The 20,085-nt window shown below is 42.6% G+C and overlaps 1 protein-coding gene across 2 annotated transcripts in view; it reads right to left on the bottom strand.

Moving 5' to 3' along the window:
- Positions 1-19,022, bottom strand: part of LOC102293189 (SH2B adapter protein 2) — a 30,605-nt gene extending 11,583 nt beyond the window's left edge. The window contains exons 1-2 of one of the 2 annotated variants that reach the window (XM_042224098.1): positions 18,926-19,022; positions 2,990-3,923 (exon numbers count right to left, since the gene is read on the bottom strand). In XM_042224098.1, coding sequence (XP_042080032.1) covers positions 2,990-3,892 — 903 coding nt within the window. In that variant the 5' untranslated portion in view covers positions 3,893-3,923; positions 18,926-19,022. Of the gene's footprint in view, positions 1-2,989; positions 3,924-14,957; positions 15,195-18,925 lie in introns of those variants that run through there. The other variant, XM_042224097.1, reaches the window with a different exon arrangement.
- Between the last annotated feature and the right edge of the window lie 1,063 nt (positions 19,023-20,085).

The following is a 20,085-nucleotide window of genomic DNA, read 5'->3' as shown; positions in this document are numbered from 1 at the left end:
GAAGTGCTACTACTACTGGTTATTTTTATTACTTCATCACTTTTTAAACATTTTCCTAATCTATAAATAGACTTGAGGAACTAGAAATGCACTAAGCTTGGAAAATTAAAACTGCTAAAGACAGAACTCGCAATACCAATAATGGCTGTGAAAAAACTAGTTTCTTTTTCCATACCATTATCTGTTTTTGTTTTTGTCAGCTGGGTATGTTGGGAACACTGAAAAACTTTAAAATATATGGAGATGAGGACAAATTACTAAAAATTAAGAGGAACTTGGCTGAAATCTTATTATAATAACATAAATCTCTAGTTTGTTTGTTTGAGTCTTCGGCCGCCCTATCATGATCAGGGGTTGAGCAACCAAACTTGACACACGGGTACAATCTTAGGTCCCGAAAGGTTCATATTTATACTGGATATACATGTTGCCTCACAAACTTCTAGCAATGGGCTGAAAAGACTTATGTTTTGCATTTATGCAACTACAACATCTGAAAATAAAATAAAAGCTTCTTATAGTTTTCTTATTGTCTTCACATCAATAACGGCTCACGTATATACAGAACAACTGAATTATACATCCTAGCAACCACATAGCAACAGGCTAAAATGTCAGATTTTTAGCATCTAAACAACATCCAGCACTATGTCTGTGCTGGTTCTCAGTGATTCGGGTCAAACTAGTCTTTGTGAAGACACGTCCCCTCTTATCCAAGAGGCCTCTTCAGCTTTAAAACAACTGGAGTAGAGACCACCCCTTTGGAGGTGACCCACTACTGACCATGTGAGTCCTCACATGAACCAAAGGCCAGTGTCCATAGGTGAAACCTCTATGAGACACTGCCCCACCATCATGTGAGGCTATGACTCATGTGAGTCACCTGAGAGGGGGTTGAAATACGTCATTGTGTAAGAACTGAAAGAGCCTCTCGGATGAGAGGCCAAACATCTCCACAAACCAAAAAAAAGTTCAGCTGCCTTCATTTTCAAGCTCTGACCACCCATATTTATTCATCTCTGACGGAGATTAACTATATCAGTTTGTCAAAAGCACGAACAGGCCAAAAGAAACACGCCAACAACAACAATCTGAGACACTTAAGATTATTGTTTTAGTTGACTGATAAGAAAAACATCTTTCAGGATTATTATTAGATTAAACAACAAAGAGCTGGTGTCCACTTCTCAAATTCTAATGATTTCAGGTTTTGCACACTTTTTTACATTTGAAAGCCAAAAACAACTATCTGATTAATGCAATAATAATAAATAATAGCTGATCCATTTTCATCGTAATCATTTTTTCCTTAACTCTCCACCAGAGATGGGTCAAGAAACTTGATACCAGATCCAGCCAGACTAGCCCGTACACGACTACTGGTAAGTGCCTCGGCAGACGGTGCTGTTATGGGTTTTTATGCAACGTTAATTCATTTTGACATAGATAATGTTTTCAAATTCCTAACTGACCCAAATAATGACAAAGCTGCCGGTCTTAGGCGATTATATTTGACATTGCTGTGTGTTTACATTCGGTTCTCTGGTCATGGCTGACTGATCAAACATGTGAGCCACATGAAAACACAGCTCACTCCAGCGAATGACGCTGATAGGATGTGCCAAACTTAAAATGCAACCTCCTCAATTTATTATTAACTGAAAAGTCTGCAGTTAATAAGTTAGGGTTAGGGCATCATTATTAACCATTTTTTTAAATGCTACTAGAGTTTAGGCAAGCAGCAATCGCAGTGGAAAACAGTCAGCCTCTAAAGTCAAACACCTGCTCAGTGGTTAGATAAGGAAACCCAGACAGGGCTGTCGACATGTTTATCACAAAAGATTTAAAACCTTTCATTCCAGCACAGTTTCACCTTTCCTCAGCTGTCCTATTTTGTGTATCATGGTTTTTAAAATGTTTAGAGCAGGGGTGTTAAACATAAGGCCTGGGGGCAAGAATTGGCCAGGCAAAGACTCCAATCTGGGCCATTGGATGTCTTTGGAATAACTGAAGGAGAGTGAAGATTTTGGACTTTAATTGTATTGTTGTATTTTCCTGGTTGTGTAGCTTTTCCTACTGATAATGAGCTCATCCATTGCCATTCATACACAACGTCAAAGTAATTAAGTAGTAGATAAACATTTAAATAAAAGAAAAGTTCCCATCTACTCTAGAAATGATAGTCTGGGCCATGAGCTACCAGAACTTTAACTCTGTAACTTTACACATTTAATTTTTTCCATCCATCCACTCGCGTCCGCTTATCCTTTTCAGGGTCGCGGGGGGGGGCTGGAGCCTATCCCAGCTGTCATAGGGCGAGAGGCAGGGTACCACCTGGACAGGTCGCCAGTCTGTCGCAGGGCTAACACACAGAGACAGACAACAGCACTCACATTCACACCTAGTGGCAATTTGGATTATCCAATTAACCTATCCCCACTAAGTGCATGTCTTTGGACAGTGGGAGGAAGCCGGAGTACCCGGAGAGAACCCACGCAAACAACATGCAAACTCCACACAGAAAGACCCCGGCCTGATGGTGGAATTGAACTCAGGACCTTCTTGCTGTGCGGCAACAGTGCTAACCACCGTGCCACCGTGCTGCCCATTTAATTTTTTGTGTTGACAAATTTCTTTCATTTATGACAGCAGCAATTCTTTATCATGAAGAAAAACTGAGATGTTCTATTGAAACTGCACTTCTTTGGCTTATATTATCTTAAATATTTTAAATGTTTAGTTAAACTTCGGACCTTTAACTGGTCCGGCCCACTGCCTGTAGGCTGTGACATAAAGTGAGTTTGACATCCCTGGTCGACAGGGAGCACCTGACCTCAGAGGCATGCTTACTTTGTACACCTTCATGCCTGCTAAGTATAAAGTTTAGACAATAAACATCACTGGTTAGCATGCCAATGTGTAATAAGAATGGGCTGCTGTTATGATAAGCACATTCCAAGTATTGATAAGAGTATCAGTGTTGATATACCTTGGGTGGTACATAGAACTCTAGCAGGAACCTCTCCCCTTCCTCCCTCTTTGCCTTCCTCAGCAGCAGGCGGCACTTCTGCCACTGTGCAGCACCCATACAGTTTGTGTCATCAGCCACCATGTATCTCAGTGCTCCCTCTCTCTGGATTTCCAGGAGCTCAGCCTTGTGGCCTTGGGAACCCCGTGGAAGCCGAAGCTTTTGGGACCACTTCTCCCCGCCCGCAGCCTCCCCTCCTCCTCCCCCATTAGCCTTCCTGGTCCCAGAGGGCGCATCGGGTTCAGGGGAAGCCCGTCTATGCCACATTTCCTTCACCCCATCCACCACACACAGGCTCATGTTCCTCAGGGAGAAGCCCTTCTTGAATCGAGCCTTTGGGTGACTGACTGAAACGTCCTCTGAACTGCGAGACTGTCCGAGAGCGGAGACCTTGTGGGTCGTCTGAGGGCCCCTGGAGGCAGTGGTGCCGCTGCCTCCCCCATTTATTCCTCCCCCTCCGCTGTCCATACTGTCCAGGGAATCACTCGAAGCCCCGGCGTCCTTGCGTCTCTGGTAAAGGTCGTGACCGTAGGACAGCGGGCAACCCTGGATCCCCAGGAAAGGAACGATGCTGTACTTTGTCGCTGTGTTGGAGCCGTCCTCTCCCGGAGAGGATGCTTGGTTTTCCCGGGCCTGGGTCAGCGCTGCAGAGAAGCACTCTAAGAAGTGTTGGGCAAAGTGCTGCGAGAAGCTGGCATCGGCGCCTGGCGAGTCATAGCAGGGGTTCTCCGACAGAAAGCGCTGGAACTTGTCAGCGAAGTCTGCAGCAGAGGCTCGAGCATGGAGCTCACAGAACTCTCGCCAGTCGGGCAGCGGGCACGAGGAGGAGAGCTCGGGGCTACCGGGCAAAACCGCTCCGTTCATCACTGGGCCATGCCAACCCACCGAGGAGAGGCTGAAGGGGAGGAAGAAGAGCACAGTTAGTGTGGAAACTATAAATGGACTGCGACATGAATTTATCCATCTCTTGGTCTTGGATGTCACACGCAACAGTTGTGGCACAGCCTGCATGTGTGATGGCACAAAGAAGATGAGGCAGACTGCAAACCAGCTTGTTTGTCATTACAATATTTACATCTTAATCATATGCAAAATGAAGTGATTTTCAGTGAAATATTTACTAATAAAATATTACACATTTTTACTTTTTTTGCACTGTTAAGCAAAACAGCTTCTTCTATGATTTATGTACACAATGTTAACAGCGTTATAGGATATGTGAAATCAGCCTATTTGTCATTTTTCTAACAGACAATTACATTCTTTAATAGTTTATTTATCGTAAGAAGATATTCAATCTAAAAGAAAAACCTCTTTAAAATATCAATCTATGAGGATATAAACGCCACCGCGTTTCTAAAAAGCCAGAGAATGACAGAAAGCGTGCCCTGAGTGTCCTCAGTTGCCGTTATAGCTCTGGCGCACAAACAGCCCCCCATTTCACTGTGTTGGGGCTTTATTCACTTTGACTTTGAGTCCAGATGTGTGACAGTCCAAGATTATGAGCAGTGCTGGCATGCCATGAAGGGCTGAAGTTGCCATGTGCGCAGATTCGATGTGACAGCGGATCGAAAGGAAATGATCCACAAAAGCTCGGTCTCTATCACTTCTGAGCCTCGCCAATTGATCATTTGTGACGCGCGCTGAGCTAATCTGAACGATCTGGAAGTGTGTTCTGTCAGATCAGGTTAGCGCGGATTGCAAATTCAACACAAACCGATCCTCTTTACATCCTGTGTGTCTCACTCGTTGGCGCTTTTCTAAATAATGAGTATTTATGAGAGTTGCTCTGATCCACTCATCCTTGCATTCCTCTGCCCTCCAGCAGGTGTGCGTTTGCATGATTCACTCCTCAACCTACCCTCTCTGGCCCCAGCAATGCCAGAGCGCAGCACATCACTGCAAAAACTCTTCGCTGCACAGTCAGAGTCATACCATCTTTGTGTCAGTAGCAACATCCAACGACAGTTTTCACCTCCCTCCCCTTCTCACTCCCTCTCTCTGCTTCAGCGCGCGAGTGACTAACACAGCATTAGCAAAGAGTGCCAAACCATCAGAAACACGCTGGTTTGATTATTTCTGTAAAAGAACGCAGATAACAAAGAAGTTAACATGTGAGTGGGCAGGCCGGGCAACATACACAAAGGGACGGCCAACACTCCCCGCGCTGCGAAGGCTTATTCTCAGAGCTGCCGGGCTTCTCTTGGCAGTTGACTCACAGTAAGAGCTCAAATGTTTGCTTACTGAAATTGCACTCTTAAACCAAATCATGCATACATTTGCACTGCAGAGTTTCCTGGAATTTCTCTGGCAAGCAGCTTTGTTGTCATTTTCAAAAGCATCAGTGTGGGTTGTCTTTTCAGAAAGGATTAGCGCTCTCGCCGCTGGAATGAAGTCTGACACGCATGTTCAACTACAAGCCAGTCGCTTTCTTTCATTTCTTCTCCCACAGATCTGAAACAAACAGTTTGCCAGATCACAGAGAGGATGTGATAAAGGGAGCTCACTAGCACATCTTAGATTCTAAGACCTGGTGTTAAAATTTTAGAGGAGTGCGGTGATGGTTAGAGACACTTGAAAGTAAAGGAACGGCTCAGATTAACAAGGGAAAAAATGAGAATGGTTAATGTTTTCCTTTAAACTGCAGCTATTCACAAATCTATGGGAATTTGGACCTATTTTACTCCTTTACTTCATTTAAGTGTGACGAAGCGGGTGGGTCAGGGGTCTCAGTTTAAACAGATGTACAAGTTATATGGTTTATTTTAGTCACATCTTCTGGATGAACCTCTTTATACTCCTCACCAGTTACCCAGTTCTGATCTATGACCCACCAAAATAGTGTTTGTGGTGGCTGGGGATTTAGAGCAGGTCGTCAACTATTCAAAACATCAGTTTGATCCCCAGCTCGTGCATCTGTATACTGAAGTGTCCTTGAGACACTTCCTGAATGCATCCATGTTTCCCATGGATTGCATGTGTGCATGAGAGTGAAAAATGTGTCTTTGGATGCAGCTTACATTGTAAGAAGCTTCTGGGTTTAAACCCATCTGACGACGATCATCAGGTTAACTGGTGATTGTAAAGTGACTGTCGGCGTAATCGTAAATGCAGAGGGTGTGCCAGCACGATTTAATGAATTCACTGAAACTTGATAAGTGGAAAAAAAAATGTTTTTACTATAATACGTGTACTGATTTTCCTAAATCTTACCTCTGACATATATCTGCTATAAAATATCATTTAAAAAAAATGTTTTTAATAAATAGAACCACAATTGAAACCAAAGTAAAAGAAAACATTTTCAAACAAAAACTAAACTGAAACAAGAAAACCTGTCCTGGAAAAACTGTTAAAAAAATAAAGTTAAAATGAAATCCGAATTAAAAACGAATTAGAAAATACAAAACTATAATAAATCTGCTGAATTCAGTTGAACTAAGCATAAAGGAGTCTTCATGCATTGAGTCCACACAATTCACTCAGTTACAAATCGCAAATTAGCAACAGATTAATGTTAAATGTCCAAAGTTGCATCTATGCCTTTAAAGGGTTAAAAAGATAATCCATCAAGCTCCACAGCAATGCACTGCACTGTCCACTGGAGCAAAATGTAACATGTGTCACTGCAATTACCATACTTTACTTGAAACAGAGGAGGCCTAAAGACGTTTTTAAGTTTTGATCGCTTGGGATAAACATGCAAACTCCACCTATAAAGACTCCAGCTGGACGTTGGATTTCAGCACAGGACCTACTGGCTGTGAGGCGACTGTACCACCAAGACTGAATAGTGAAGAAAAATGAAAGAGAGGCACCGAAATACATCCTAAGAGGTATCAGACAGACACAGTGGTCATTTTGTGACTCTGTTCAGTTTCACAAACCAAAGAAAAATCATTTGTGAACCTAAAAATTTAAACTGCAAGTTGCTGACTGGAAATGTCAAAGAATAGAAATCAGCCAGTCAAATTCGGATGGAAGGGAAAAATATTATGACTAGCAAATTAAGACAAAGTGCATCATTGATTTCAGGTAGGACAGAACGTGTTAGGCATCCACAGAACAGTATAGCTTCTGGAAAGAGTCACAATGGACCTGAACCCAAATCCATTCATTTACCACTTATTACAATTAACTCTTATTAAATATTATAAAGACCATTCAAGCCTAGATTTATTAGAAAGTATACAGAGTGATTTTCATAACTCAACAGTACAAGGTTTGCTTTTATAATGCCTTATAACTGATTATAAAGCATTAGTAAATGTCTTATTATCCAATGTTAAAACTTATTAGGAGAAAGTTGCTAAACATTTAAAAGTAAAAAGCTAAATTCTCTTTCCACTCATTCATGAACTTCATTCATGAATCTATCACTTCATTCATCTAAACATCCATTCATTCTTTCTTTCACGGCACACAAGATTTAACCCAGTGTTGTAATAATTATCTCCCTCGCCTTGTGTGTGTGTGTCTGCTTGTGTGTGTGTTGTGTGTGCCTGCTTGTGTGTGTGTTGTGTGTGCGTGTGTTGCTGTTGCTGTTGCCAAGGCAAGAAAGTCAATATCCATTCAGCTATTTAAAAACCTGCACTGGGCCCACTTTCCACTCATTCAGCAGAAAAACAACAACACATTGTGAGGTGCGATTCTCACACTCCTGCCCTTCTGTAAAGATGAGGATGCGCCTCTCTCAAGGATACTGAAATGACTACACACACATACACACAGTAACACTGACACACTCAGTCATCGAGTCAGCATGAAACTCAAGCCATGAGACGCTGGAGGAAGTGGACGGCATTATGGTTTTCTGAGGCTCAGCAAACTGAGACTGACTACATACTGGAAAGACACACGAGGATCTAAAGTTTAAATGATGGCAGAAACAGCCAAAGCAGAGTAATGGGGGGAGGTGATGCAGTGCGGATGAGAGAGGTGTGTGGTGGAAATAGTTGAGCTCTTTACTTGAAGTACTGACCAGAAATGTGTTTTGGGAACACATTTTTTCACTTTACATTTGACCTGAAGCGGAGGGAAAGGTTCAACTCTTTTTCCTAACGTTTATTTGACAGATGTACTTCAGACAGTTTAAGTTTCATAAACCTAACAACACATTAAGATTAAACTGATATCTTTAAGTGAATATGTTGTGCTCTGGCCAGTATATTCACTCATGGCTTGAGTTTCATGCTGACTCGATGACTGAGTGAGTTAGTGTTAGGGGGAAGCATACATCTACAACTGCGTTAGCCTGTCTTTATGTGCTGCAGGAGAGGATATCTACAGACAGGAGTAGTGCTGTGATGGCTCTGCCCAAACTCACTGACAAGAAAGGTACTAAGAGGAGTCAGGTATGGAAATACCTCGTGGACACCTGGCACTGTCTTTGTGGAAGCAGTTATTTTTCTATGGGCTAAAATGTTTGTATCAGCTAATGCTACATAAAAGCTTAAGCTAACGTAATGTAGCATTAAGTAGGCTACTCAGCAACCATGCTAACATTTTACCCTGTGTCCTTTGAGCAAAATATAAAGTCAACATTTTAATGATATAGAATGCCACTGATTTAAAACCACTTTTTAATAAAGGAGGTCATCTATAAGTACACAGAAAACTTAGGCATGGAAAATCCTGTCATACTACTTGTATTGTCACAGACCTGCTACATTTCTGTTATTGTGACTTCCTGTGTTTTCTCCACTTGAAAAAAGCAAACACTATGTTGTGTTGCTGGTGATGCAAAAATTTATCTACTTTGCTAAGGCACAAAAAAAGAAAGTAGTATTGAAGTAGAAAAACAGCAAAAGTCAAAAGCAAATGTTTTGGAGTTTTTTTGTTTGCTTTTTTTTCAAACGTTTCTAAAAAGTCTCATTTTTATCAAGCTCTTTGTAATATGGTTACAAAAAGTGAAAAGTTCATGATAAACTACACCTATGAATGGCTTTTTTTAAATTACCATTGTTTGAGAATTCGGGCATAAAACGGCCTTCGCGTGTTGATCTGGGATGTGTGTGAGGAACATATTCAGCATTTTAGCCGCTAAATATTCCACTGCTGACAGCAGCGAGTCACCTGTTTCTGCTTCTAATTACAAAGGAGCAATTTATAGGTTTATCACAACAAGCAAACTTTTCCTTTAACTCTACTTTAACTCAAAGGCCGTTAAATTTACTGTGGAGTATTTTTCTGTTGTTGTATAGGTACATTTGATAAAGTAAAGAACCTGAATACTTTTTCCACCACTTGAAGGGGGCATGTGTTTGCTCCACAGGCCAGCTGCTAAAACAATCAGTGATGTGTGGAGGTGGAGGAGACAAGGGGAGCGTAAAGAAAGGGAGACAAACTGCAGGATGGGGGGAGCAGGGGCACCCTGTAGTTTCTCACATTGCCGCGACTCCCCTCAGATTTTTTTTTCAGCTCCAATGATTTGGAAGCAAAAGAAATAAAACAGACTTAAGGGGAGTCGTGGGGAATCTAAAAATGTTTACCTCCATCCTCCAGGCCTCGAAAGGCCCTTTTCCTTCCTGTTACTTGTCCCTATCGGTTGTAAAAATCTACCACTCCTGTGCACCCACCACCTCCTCCTGCTGGTGCGTTCCCCCAGGGGAGGGGGCAGATATCTCTGTCAGGTGGTCGGGAGCTCTGTCTGTAACTGTAAACTGACTCTGGGGGAGACTGCAGAGAGATTACTGTGCAGGGAGAAGTGATTGGCTATAGCCTGCAAAACACATCATACAAAATCCATTCACTTCATGTACCTTGTAGAGCTCTCACAGGACTGAACTGAGCAGAGGTAGGAATTACACATGCCTGATTAATACTGTGGTGTTTTGGGTAGTAATATAGAGCTACTGAGGAAATGATACTTTAGCTAAGCGGACCGGATGCACATGGATTTTTATTTATGTAGCCATGTCTACTTCTGTGCACTTTCAGGGATAAACACTGCACTTGCCTTTTAACAGACTTATATGCCCTATATGCTGCAAGCAGCTGCGTGCCAGGAGCACAGTCTCTGCGATTGTCTGATGAGGATGATTGGTGATGTTGTGCTCCCACTCCAGGGAGTTTGAGCCTAGACATGTTTTCTAAGATTAGCCTGCTACACAGGACAGCACACAGCTAGCAGCACACTCAGTACAGTGATGTACACATACAGAATCTTCAGCGCTCTCTGAATTAATTAACAATGTGTTCTTATATAAGATGGAAATATGGCAGCGCTTTGAAATGGACAAACGATATACTGTCTATGTGTTTATGCTCTGTGTGTGCATTTGCACACAGATTTGTGCGCACCATTCATACATGCCAAAGCTAAACAAACTCAGTGGACACTTTATTAGGTATGGATTGATACTATTGGGTTGGATCCAACAAGCTGCTGGAAACATTCCTTGATGATTTTAGTCCATGTGGGCGTGATAGCATCACAAAGTTCCTGCACGACCATGATGTCAATCTCCCGTTCCACCACATCCCAAAAGTGGATTGGATGGAGATCTTGTGACTGTGGAGGCCATTTGATTGTGTTTAAGACACCAGCTTGAGTTGATTGTACCTTTGTGACATGTGCATGACCTGTAGACAACAGAGCATGAGTACACTGTGGTCATATAGGGATGGACATGGGCAGCAACGATGCAAAGGTAGCCTCTGGTTTAGACCAGATTCTGACCCTACCTCACAAATATGGCTGCAGAAATCGAAATCTAGACCAGGCAACGTTTATCCAATCTCCACCAGAACCAAAGCGTTGCCTATTGTCTGGTTTTGCCCGTGTGAAGTAACTATAACAGTACAGCACTACTATAAAAGTATAGAGTTGAAATAGATCGCCTCCCATTAATGAGTTAAAAGTTAAGAAACAAAACAAGAAAAATACATTAGAACAGTTAAAACAACCAACCAATTCTGGATAAAGTTAGTCAGTCAGTACTAATACCTGAAACCATTTTAAGACCATTCAAAGTTGTACTGCAACATACCTGCACATCAGCTGCCAAACACATAAATGTTAAATATTGGAGTTGCTCCATATAGTGCCTTTAAATAAAGAGATGAATCAAAATGCTTCATGCAAAATTAAGATTTCCCTTTGCAGCAGAAACATGCTACAGAATAAACAGGATAGCTCTTTTGTTTTGATACTTCACGCTAAAGGAGGACCGAAGCAGACACAGGAGGAAAGTCACGCTGACAAAAAACTGACTCACCTACAGAAGACACAATACGGATTATTACAGCAGTCTTCCAGGTGTGTGTAGGAGTAAAGATAGCAAAAGAGAAAGAAGGGTACTATGCACTCCAGGTTTGCCACTACAGACGAAGAAAGGATGATGGGAGTGGAAGGAAAACCAGAAGAGATGTAGAAAAAAAAAGAAAAAAAAAAAGAGTGAAATCCCAGGAGAGAGAAACTCGAGATAGAGAGGTATGATAGGGAAGGGGATTAGACGCTGCAGCGAGAGAAAGAGCAGAAATAGAGGTCAGCAGTGATAGACCCCGACCTTCGACTACTTTTAGATCTGTTCACTTCAGAGGAGCTGGTCAGTGACCTTTAACCCAAGCGGTGATAACCTCATTTCTCCCCAAAGCTCCTGAATGCCTGGAAGAGTTTCTGTCCTGTAACACAGGACCACCGCAGAGAGCGTCTATGTTCACTGGACGGGTGATGGCGCACGCAGACAGACGTTATGAAAGCTATACAGCCCTGATCCAGACACTGATATGCCTGAGCTGTCTGTGCGAGCCTGTGTATGTGCGCGCAGCGGCAGACAGATACAACAATGATAAGAAGCCAGTGGTGATGGAGATCGAGCATTCCTGAGGACCAAATCACCAAACTGTGACTGCACACAAATAAACTGAGTCGGCTCACCTGTGGGATTTTTTTTCCCAGACGCTACTAATGATGTAGGTACGGCCTCATCGCTCAGATATTAAACACATAAATTAGCGTGTCCTCTGCAGGCAGACTTTCCTCTCTCTCTCTCGCTCTCTCACATGCTTCCTCTGGCAAGCGGTGACAATGTAAATGTTGAGTGAGCTCAAGCATCCATATGGCAGCCAGTGATAAAGGACGAAGTGTGTGGGAGATGCACATTGCACCACTGACTTCCATTTCCTGTCTCTCACCCACCAGGTCTAACTAATTTCACAGATGACCACAGGCCTCTCACAAAGAAGCACACAGAAGGAGGAATACTGTACAACCTGTGTGAGCGTCGAGTCTTTCAGCTGCTGGACTAGATGGGCTTTTAATTTGTGGTGAAGCTGATGCAGAAAACAGCACGATGATAGTGCCGACAGAGGTTGGAGACAGCCGCTTACACAGATCTATGTAACATTACTTTGTGGTTAACTTCAGCCGTGGATTAGTCCCTGTAGTTTTCTTATGAAGTCATCGTATTTCATCTTTTCAGTCTCACACGCCTTAAATGATGTAAAGTAAAACGTGAGCAAATCTGAATCTGAATATTTAGATCTGCACAGAAATCTAATTTTCATTACTGATCAATCTGTTGGTTATTTTTATAATTCGTGTGCCTGTGTGGGTTTCCTCCAGGGGCTCCAGTTTCCTCCCACAGTCCACAGTCATGCATGTTAGGTTAGCTGTAGATGTGAATGTGAGCGTAGTCGCCACCGGTGCTCTTTAATGGACTCGCGCTCGGTCCTGTTTACCCCACCCCACCCCTCCCTGTGCCAAAGTAACCCACCACCCTGACGCTGTTTCAGTTACACAAGAAATATTTTTTATGTTTATCTAACTCATTGAATATCATATAATAAATAGCTAAGCTTAATAGGCATGTCGGTACATGTCAAAGTTTGAGTAATGGTATCCTCAAGTCTTTTTTAACCACATAGAATATTACAAAGGTTTCTCCTAGAATCTGAGCTACTTTCTGCACAGCCATGTCTACAGTTTACAGGTCATGGTCCAAAAAGGAGAAAATATCCAATGAGCACCAGTTCTTTGGGTGAAAAGTGCTTTACTGATGTCAGAGGTCAGAGAAGAAGAGGCCAGAGCTGATAGGAAGGCAACAGTAACCATAGTTACCCCCAACATATGCAGAAGAGCATAATGATGTGGGGGATATTCTGGCCCCCTAAATATCAAATGAGCATTGTTTAAACACGGTTCTCAAATGGTCCCATGGTCAATACGTCTCAATATAATAGCGCACCTATGAGATGTAGTGGATCTGGTCCCACCCAACATGCTGTTGAGGAAGGTCTGAAACAAAAAGACGCTCCAGGTGTACCTAATAAAGTGCCTGTGAGTACATTTTGGTTTAAATTTGTGCAGATGGAGAAACACGGGGTTGATTTTGCAGTAATTATTTCAAACAGCATCTAGTTCTAGGATGATTTTTTTTATTAATGAAAAAGGTCCATCACAACAAGGTCTATGACATTACTGAAGTTCATCAAGACCATATAAGAAGACAAGACAAAAAAAGACCCCAAAAATATTATATAGCTGACCGATCAAAAGTCCTATAAATGTATATGTATATATATCACTATTATATTTGACTAGAGCAAAGCCCAGTGTTGATTCAGCTGTGCAAAAGACACGTTGCCTAACTGACCGAATGATAACATCTAGATTTTTTTGTTGTGTTCTCACGGTGTAGAATAAATAACATCACTTAGCAGTCATACGTCACACCTTAGAGTTTTAGCAAAAGTATCATCTTTCAACCTGGTCTATCCTTTAAGTGTTATCAGAACATAAGAATGATGGAACAGCCTATACGCCAGCAGTCTGCACATAACTACACTGCATTGTATGTTACTGTATTTTATTTTGTTTTTTACTTTACTCTGAGTAGATTCGGAGTTAAATGCTTAGGTGTTGTTTTCTCACCTGGCACAAGAGCTCAGGCGAGTTCCAGAGAAGCTTAACTTTTATTCAAAGAACTGTTCGGTCTTTGACAACCTTGATTTTTAAAATCCTAGTTAAACATCACAAAACAAAAACAGCACCGCCAGTGCAATATTAGAGAATTTAGTTAGAAAATACGGGAATAATATGCTGTTTTCCTTCTATTACTTCAATAGAAAACCATAACCTAGAGACAGAGACGCAGTCCAGCCTCGGAGGAGTGTTAGCAGGATGGTACAATGATGTAAACATAACAAACACGAGCAGGCCCGCATCCTGGTCCAATCTGACTGATAAGGCTTCATATTGACTGACTGTCTCACATAACCAATAAAAAGACACATAAGAGAAAGTCAATAGTAGGCCTATAACAGGCCCACTGCAGGCCCGGGGAGCCTATTTAAAGCCGACAGTGAATCGCTGTGCAGGCTGCGCACTGGACTTCATGAATGGGAATCGGCAGCAGCCTCCTGCTGAATGGCTGACAGACACAGGTCCAAAAGCGGGCGATGAATGGGAGTCCGCGTGTAGAGTCACGAGCTGGTACACTGATTCTGGATCCTCGCGAGCGGAACCGGACTGTGCATCATACCAGATCATATCAGGCCCCCCGAGCCCTCCTGTGAGCCACCACACCGACTCCCCCAAGTCTATTAAACAGATTATCGGAAAAGCCCCCCTTCTTACACCGCGACCCCCCTCAAAACCAGGAAGCCTCACCCCCCCCAAACAAGCCGCTATCATCATCAAAAGACCGCACTCGCTCTCTGCCTGGCTCTGAGGTTTAAGCTGCGGGGATGAAGCGGGTTTAACACCCAAACAGAGCAGCGTCTTCTCCGCCTCAGCACCTGGAGGTGTGCTGCTGCTGCTGCTGCTGTCCTCGACAAATCACGATGCTGACTCCTTTCTGCTGTCAGCACGAGCACACGAGAAAGGCTCTGCAGAAATGTCTAACCCTGCGCGTCAGGATGGTCCAGACGCGCTAAATAAGAAATAAAACGCAGCGACGGCTTCTGCGGTGCCATCAGCTCTCACCTCAATACAGGAGTGCTGTCATGACGCTGGCGTGTCTGAGGCGATCCCGGTGAGGTTGTTCACTTTTCGGGATCAAACATGGTCATTCCCCGGGCTCGGCTGCTGTCTTTACGCGAGCTCACAGCCGGTCAGCTCTACCTCCATCTCCGCTCGACGCACTATGCTGCTCCTGCTGAACGCCTGGCTCCGCTCTCCACAGACCACCATCAACCAGGGAGAGTCACAAAAGCTGCTACTTCCGCTTACTGCTTTCAGAATAAAGCTAAAAGTTTAAGGGGAAGGAATGAGTTGCCTGTAAAAAGCTTGATTATATATGTTCACAGACACGCCAAAAGTAGCTGTGACTGGGTGGAAATTGGAGGACGAGGACATTTTTTCCTAAGATATTAACATGATGTGTGACGTGCCAGTTGTTCTCCAGCTCCTTATTGTGAATTATGGAAACCTGAACAAGCTTGGTCAATCTGACAGAACAATGATATCATGTGGTTTTGTTGATTTTCTTAGTGGTACTTTTATAATCATATTCTGGAAAACACTATGAAATACAGACTAAAGTTAGATGAATGTATTGTAACACAGCTATGATTTAGGCGAATTATATATACCACAAACTTGTCATTTCAAACCAAAGCAATCTTGATTTATTATGTATGAATTACCCAAATTTATACTAGAAAACAGGAAGAATTTCTTATATAAATAATATTAAACTAAACTAAGGTGGTACTTGGTTACTATGAGTCCTTTTTTAGAAAGTAATGAGCGTTCAGGAACATAAAAAAGGAAGTATACCACAGATTCCCTAAATTACATAATAACTAATAATAAAAATACATTTTATAAACCTCTGTAGCAAAACAGAAAAGCGTCTTCCAAATAATTTCAGTTAAGTTCAATCTCATTTATATCGCACCACATTACAACAACAGTCAGCTCAAGTGGGTTTATTCTGTAAGGTAAAGGCCCTACAGAGAAAACCCCCCTCCCACAAAAGCAACACTTTGGCAACAGTGGGAAGTAAAAGAAACTCCCTTTTAACAGGAAGAAAAATCGAATTCAATTAGGAGTGAAAGGTTGAGGATGAGTGGAAGAAGACAGGACAAAAGTCACACTAGAAGAGAGGAATAGATTAATAATGAGTAATCAATAAATTCAGTGATGATGATACTCTGCAGTGTTTCTACTTGTTGGTCTAGTAGAAAACGAGCTTCTAGCTGTTTTTATCATTAGTTTTATGATCAATCAGGATTTCTATCAATATAAGAGAAAAATTTCCAGGGAAGTAACAAAAGTGGGGCCGTTTATAGTTTTGCTTTTAATGCAACTTTCAGATCACACAATGCTGATTTCTGTATATTAAACACATGTGTTCTTCATTGGGTGATCACAAACTGACTGAAGCCTGGTTTCTATGAGTTATAGTGCACTGCGCTTTCCGTTATCTGAACATGGAAATACAGAACTGAAAATACACGCTGTGCAGTTAAACTGCTTGGTTCCTTAAAATCATTTTTAAAGATAACTCACTCTTTGTTCAGATTTAGCATCCACAGAAAACACACACACACTTTCGTTGCAAATTTTTGAATCACTTTCAGCATTATCACGAGGGTCTTTTATTTTGAAGGCGCATTAAAATGCTGTCATTTTCTGTGTGTCTTCGGTTGAATTGACCGCATCTTCCTGCACTGGGGGGCTATGTGTGCGTGTGTGTTACACTGATCTATTTAACACTGCCCTTAAAGGAGCCACACCCTTTTATTGTTGCCACTGACACAATGCTGGATGCCCTGTTTATCTATGCGTGCTATTTAAAGAATAAGAACGTGGAAAAATACATTTATTAGTTTGAAAAACAGGATATTTGATCCATTCTTCAGAGCGTGCACAGACACAGGGGCATATAAACAAATCAGCTGACCACAGACCCAGATTCACAGGAGTGGAGGACAGTGTGGGCATCTTAAAGGAGTCCCACCTCTTCCTCGTGTTGCCCTTTAAACCAGAAACCCCAAAACAGCACTGGAGCAGCTCACCAGGGGTTCCAGGACAGCATGTCAAACATCTAATTTTACTCTTTTGTTTGCTTTGTGTTGTCAGAGCTGGTGATTAAACTGATACTGAATACTTTTATCACTTGAGAGGTGATCACGAGTTCACATCAGCATGAAAGCAAATGAGGTCTGTAATGTGAACATCTAACACGATAATCAGGGATCCAAAACATAATGAAGGAAGGAAAGCTAGGATCTGATGTGCCACAAATTAACACCTTCAATCCAAAACAATTAAATCTGTCCATAAAAATATGAAAACATGTTCATAGTTTCATAACTCTCTTCCTCCTGCTCCTCCCCAGGAAGAACTATAATCCAGAGTACATCCTATGTGGGGTTAGGGATTAGGCTCATACTTCAGGGAAGTGACAGAAAACCACAGACAAAATGGGAAATGACATTTCCCTCTGTGCATGTAACAGAAGTATTTTCAGAGGATCTTTTCTTCCATCACTTGGCTGAAGAAAGCAAACAGGTCATGTCCGCAACATCTGAAATAAAAACCTTGGGTGATGGGGGTTTAGTTTTTCTTTAAGGGGGGTTTGTCTTCGAGGGTAATATCTTTTCCAGTTGGTAAAGCTCTTTGAGCTGCGTTTCAAACATGCAAGGTTAAACAAATAAAGTCAGTTTGTCCTTTATTACATAAATGTTGTTTGGGCCAAATTAGGCTTTTCACGTGGCTCTGTGATGTTTCCGTCTCAGTGGTGGGGGCACACAGAGTTTAGCTTCATGATAATCCTCCCTGAGAGGATTGAGTCTGGTGGGGGGGTTAAGGACTAAAATAATGGCCTGGTCAGGCCACAGACAGGTGGTAGTGGGAGTGGATGAGCTGATTTGAAAGGTCAGTATTTAATCTGAGTGTTTCCTCTACACCTGCTTTAAGTCAGAGCAGTGACAATGTGATCTTGTTTTTTTGAACTCTTTTCTCAGCTATTAAGCAGCTCTAAGTGATCTGTGTAATGATTCGCAGTATAGACAAATGATGAAAGAAAAGCATGGTGATTTAAAGGGTGCCAGTTTTATGGCTTCAACGATTTACAAGTCTTTGTCAAGTACTAAAACCAGCCCAGAGACTTGGCGTCTGATGAATATGGTCCCAAGAAATCATGAATTTAGATGTTTTGTGTCACTGTCTCAATAGAGACTACACAGAATTACCTTAACACCTGGTTCTTAGTTCTTATGACTTCACATTTGGAAAACTTTGGCTTTTATTTCACTATAAAAATGTCTTATCAGCTTATATGTTATATCTTTTTATTTAATACAGTATGAAGTAAGCTACTTTGAGCTGCTCCTTTATTTCCCGAGGGGTTGCCACAGTAGATCGATCTGCACGTTTGGTTTGGCACAGATTTTTTTGCCCTTCCATCTATCTGGGCTTGGGACCAGCAGTACATTAGCTCGTAAGCCCCTGAGGCTGGGTTTGTCTCTCCTGCTCTGCTTTGAAATGAGGATCCTTTGCATGTAAAGCAATTTTTACAAAATATTTTCTTAAATCCCTTAAGTATTCCATGGCATGTTGAAGGATTCATGTACATTAATGCGATAAATATCCAAAAAACAAGCTACCAAGAAGGGGAAAAATTGTCAGAAGACCGAAAGGTCGGTACTAAAACTGGACTCAGGGGCAGGAACCCAGAACAGAGACAGGATGTTTCACAATGTTTCTTAGTTAAATTTGAAAGCGTGACAAGGACAAAAGGCAACAAAAACACAGAACTTAACGTTGCGAGGCCTAGTTAACGTGGCTAGGTGGATATGGATCTACAGAGGGGGAACTGGGCCAGAGATGCAGAGTGGAAGGAGGCAGTTAAGCAGACATACTAAGGAGAGAGGACATCGGAGTTAGGGAGGTAGTGGAGAGGAGCTCTGAACATGGTGAGTATATTATATAACTTTACTTACTTGGAGGAAGTGAGCGATGAGAGGGTGTGACGTGAATCCGGAGTGAGCTGAGCGATGTGGAATGGCTGACCTGAGGTTCACTCTGGTTTGATTGCCTGCAAACAGCTCCAGGTGTGTGGAACTGGAGGAGGCGGTGGCCCTGCCCAGGGGTGGATACCAGGTAGACTCAGGAGCCTGATGGAAAATTCCAACCACCCACCATGACAAAAATACTTTTTCACAGTACTGTAGTAGCAGTCCACCCTCCTTTGCAAATATGGACACTTTTCACACAAAACCCAAGATGGTAGTTGCAATAAAAGTAAGCCTGAGGCTTCAGGCTGTGGGTCTACAAACCGGTGGGTGATTATGAGCGCTAGAGTATGACCATTTTTTATTCACAGTCTGTGTTTGTTACACATGTACAGACACACAACTTCACACATGATTTTAGTTTTTGATGACTACTAACTAACTGCTTTTGCTGTTCCAAAGACACCACGTCCCAGTGGCCCCCAGGATTACAGGCCTGTGGCACTGACCTCCCACATCATGAAGACCCTGGAAAGACTCATCCTGGACCAGCTGCGACCCATAGTCAGACAACATCTGGATCCCCTTCAGTTTGCTTATCAGCCTCGTCTCGGAACAGAGATGCCATCATCTACCTGCTCAATCGTGTCTACACCCATCTGGACCAGCCGGCGAGCACTGTGAGGGTCATGTTTTTTGACTTTTCCAGTGCTTTCAACACCATCAGGCCGACCCTCCTGGGTGATAAGCTAACAGCGATGCAGGTGGATGCTTCTCTGGTATCCTGGATTGTTGAGTACCTGACAGGAAGACCACAATATGTGCATCTCCCACAGTGTGTGTCTGACAAGGTAATCATCAACATAGGGGCACAACAGGGGACTGTCCTCTCCCCCTTCCTCTTCACCCTCTACACCACAGACTTCAGCCACTGCACAGAGACCTGCCATCTTCAGAAGTTTTCTGATGACTCCGCGGTGGTTGGATGCATCAGCAGGGATGATGAGACAGAGTACCGGGCTGTGGTCGACTCCTTTGTCACGTGGTGTGAGCAGAATCATCTGCAGCTCAACGTGGCAAAGACCAAGGAACTGATCGTGGACTTCAGGAAGACCAGGAAACACTTGACCCCTGTTTCAATCCAGGGG

This window comes from Haplochromis burtoni, unplaced genomic scaffold (assembly GCF_018398535.1).
Source record: "Haplochromis burtoni strain Fernald_Lab_line unplaced genomic scaffold, NCSU_Asbu1 Contig_128, whole genome shotgun sequence".
In the NCBI taxonomy this organism is placed as follows: domain Eukaryota; kingdom Metazoa; phylum Chordata; class Actinopteri; order Cichliformes; family Cichlidae; genus Haplochromis; species Haplochromis burtoni.
The sequence above is the reverse complement of the archived record's forward strand: the minus strand, read 5'-3'. Positions and strand labels throughout refer to the sequence as shown.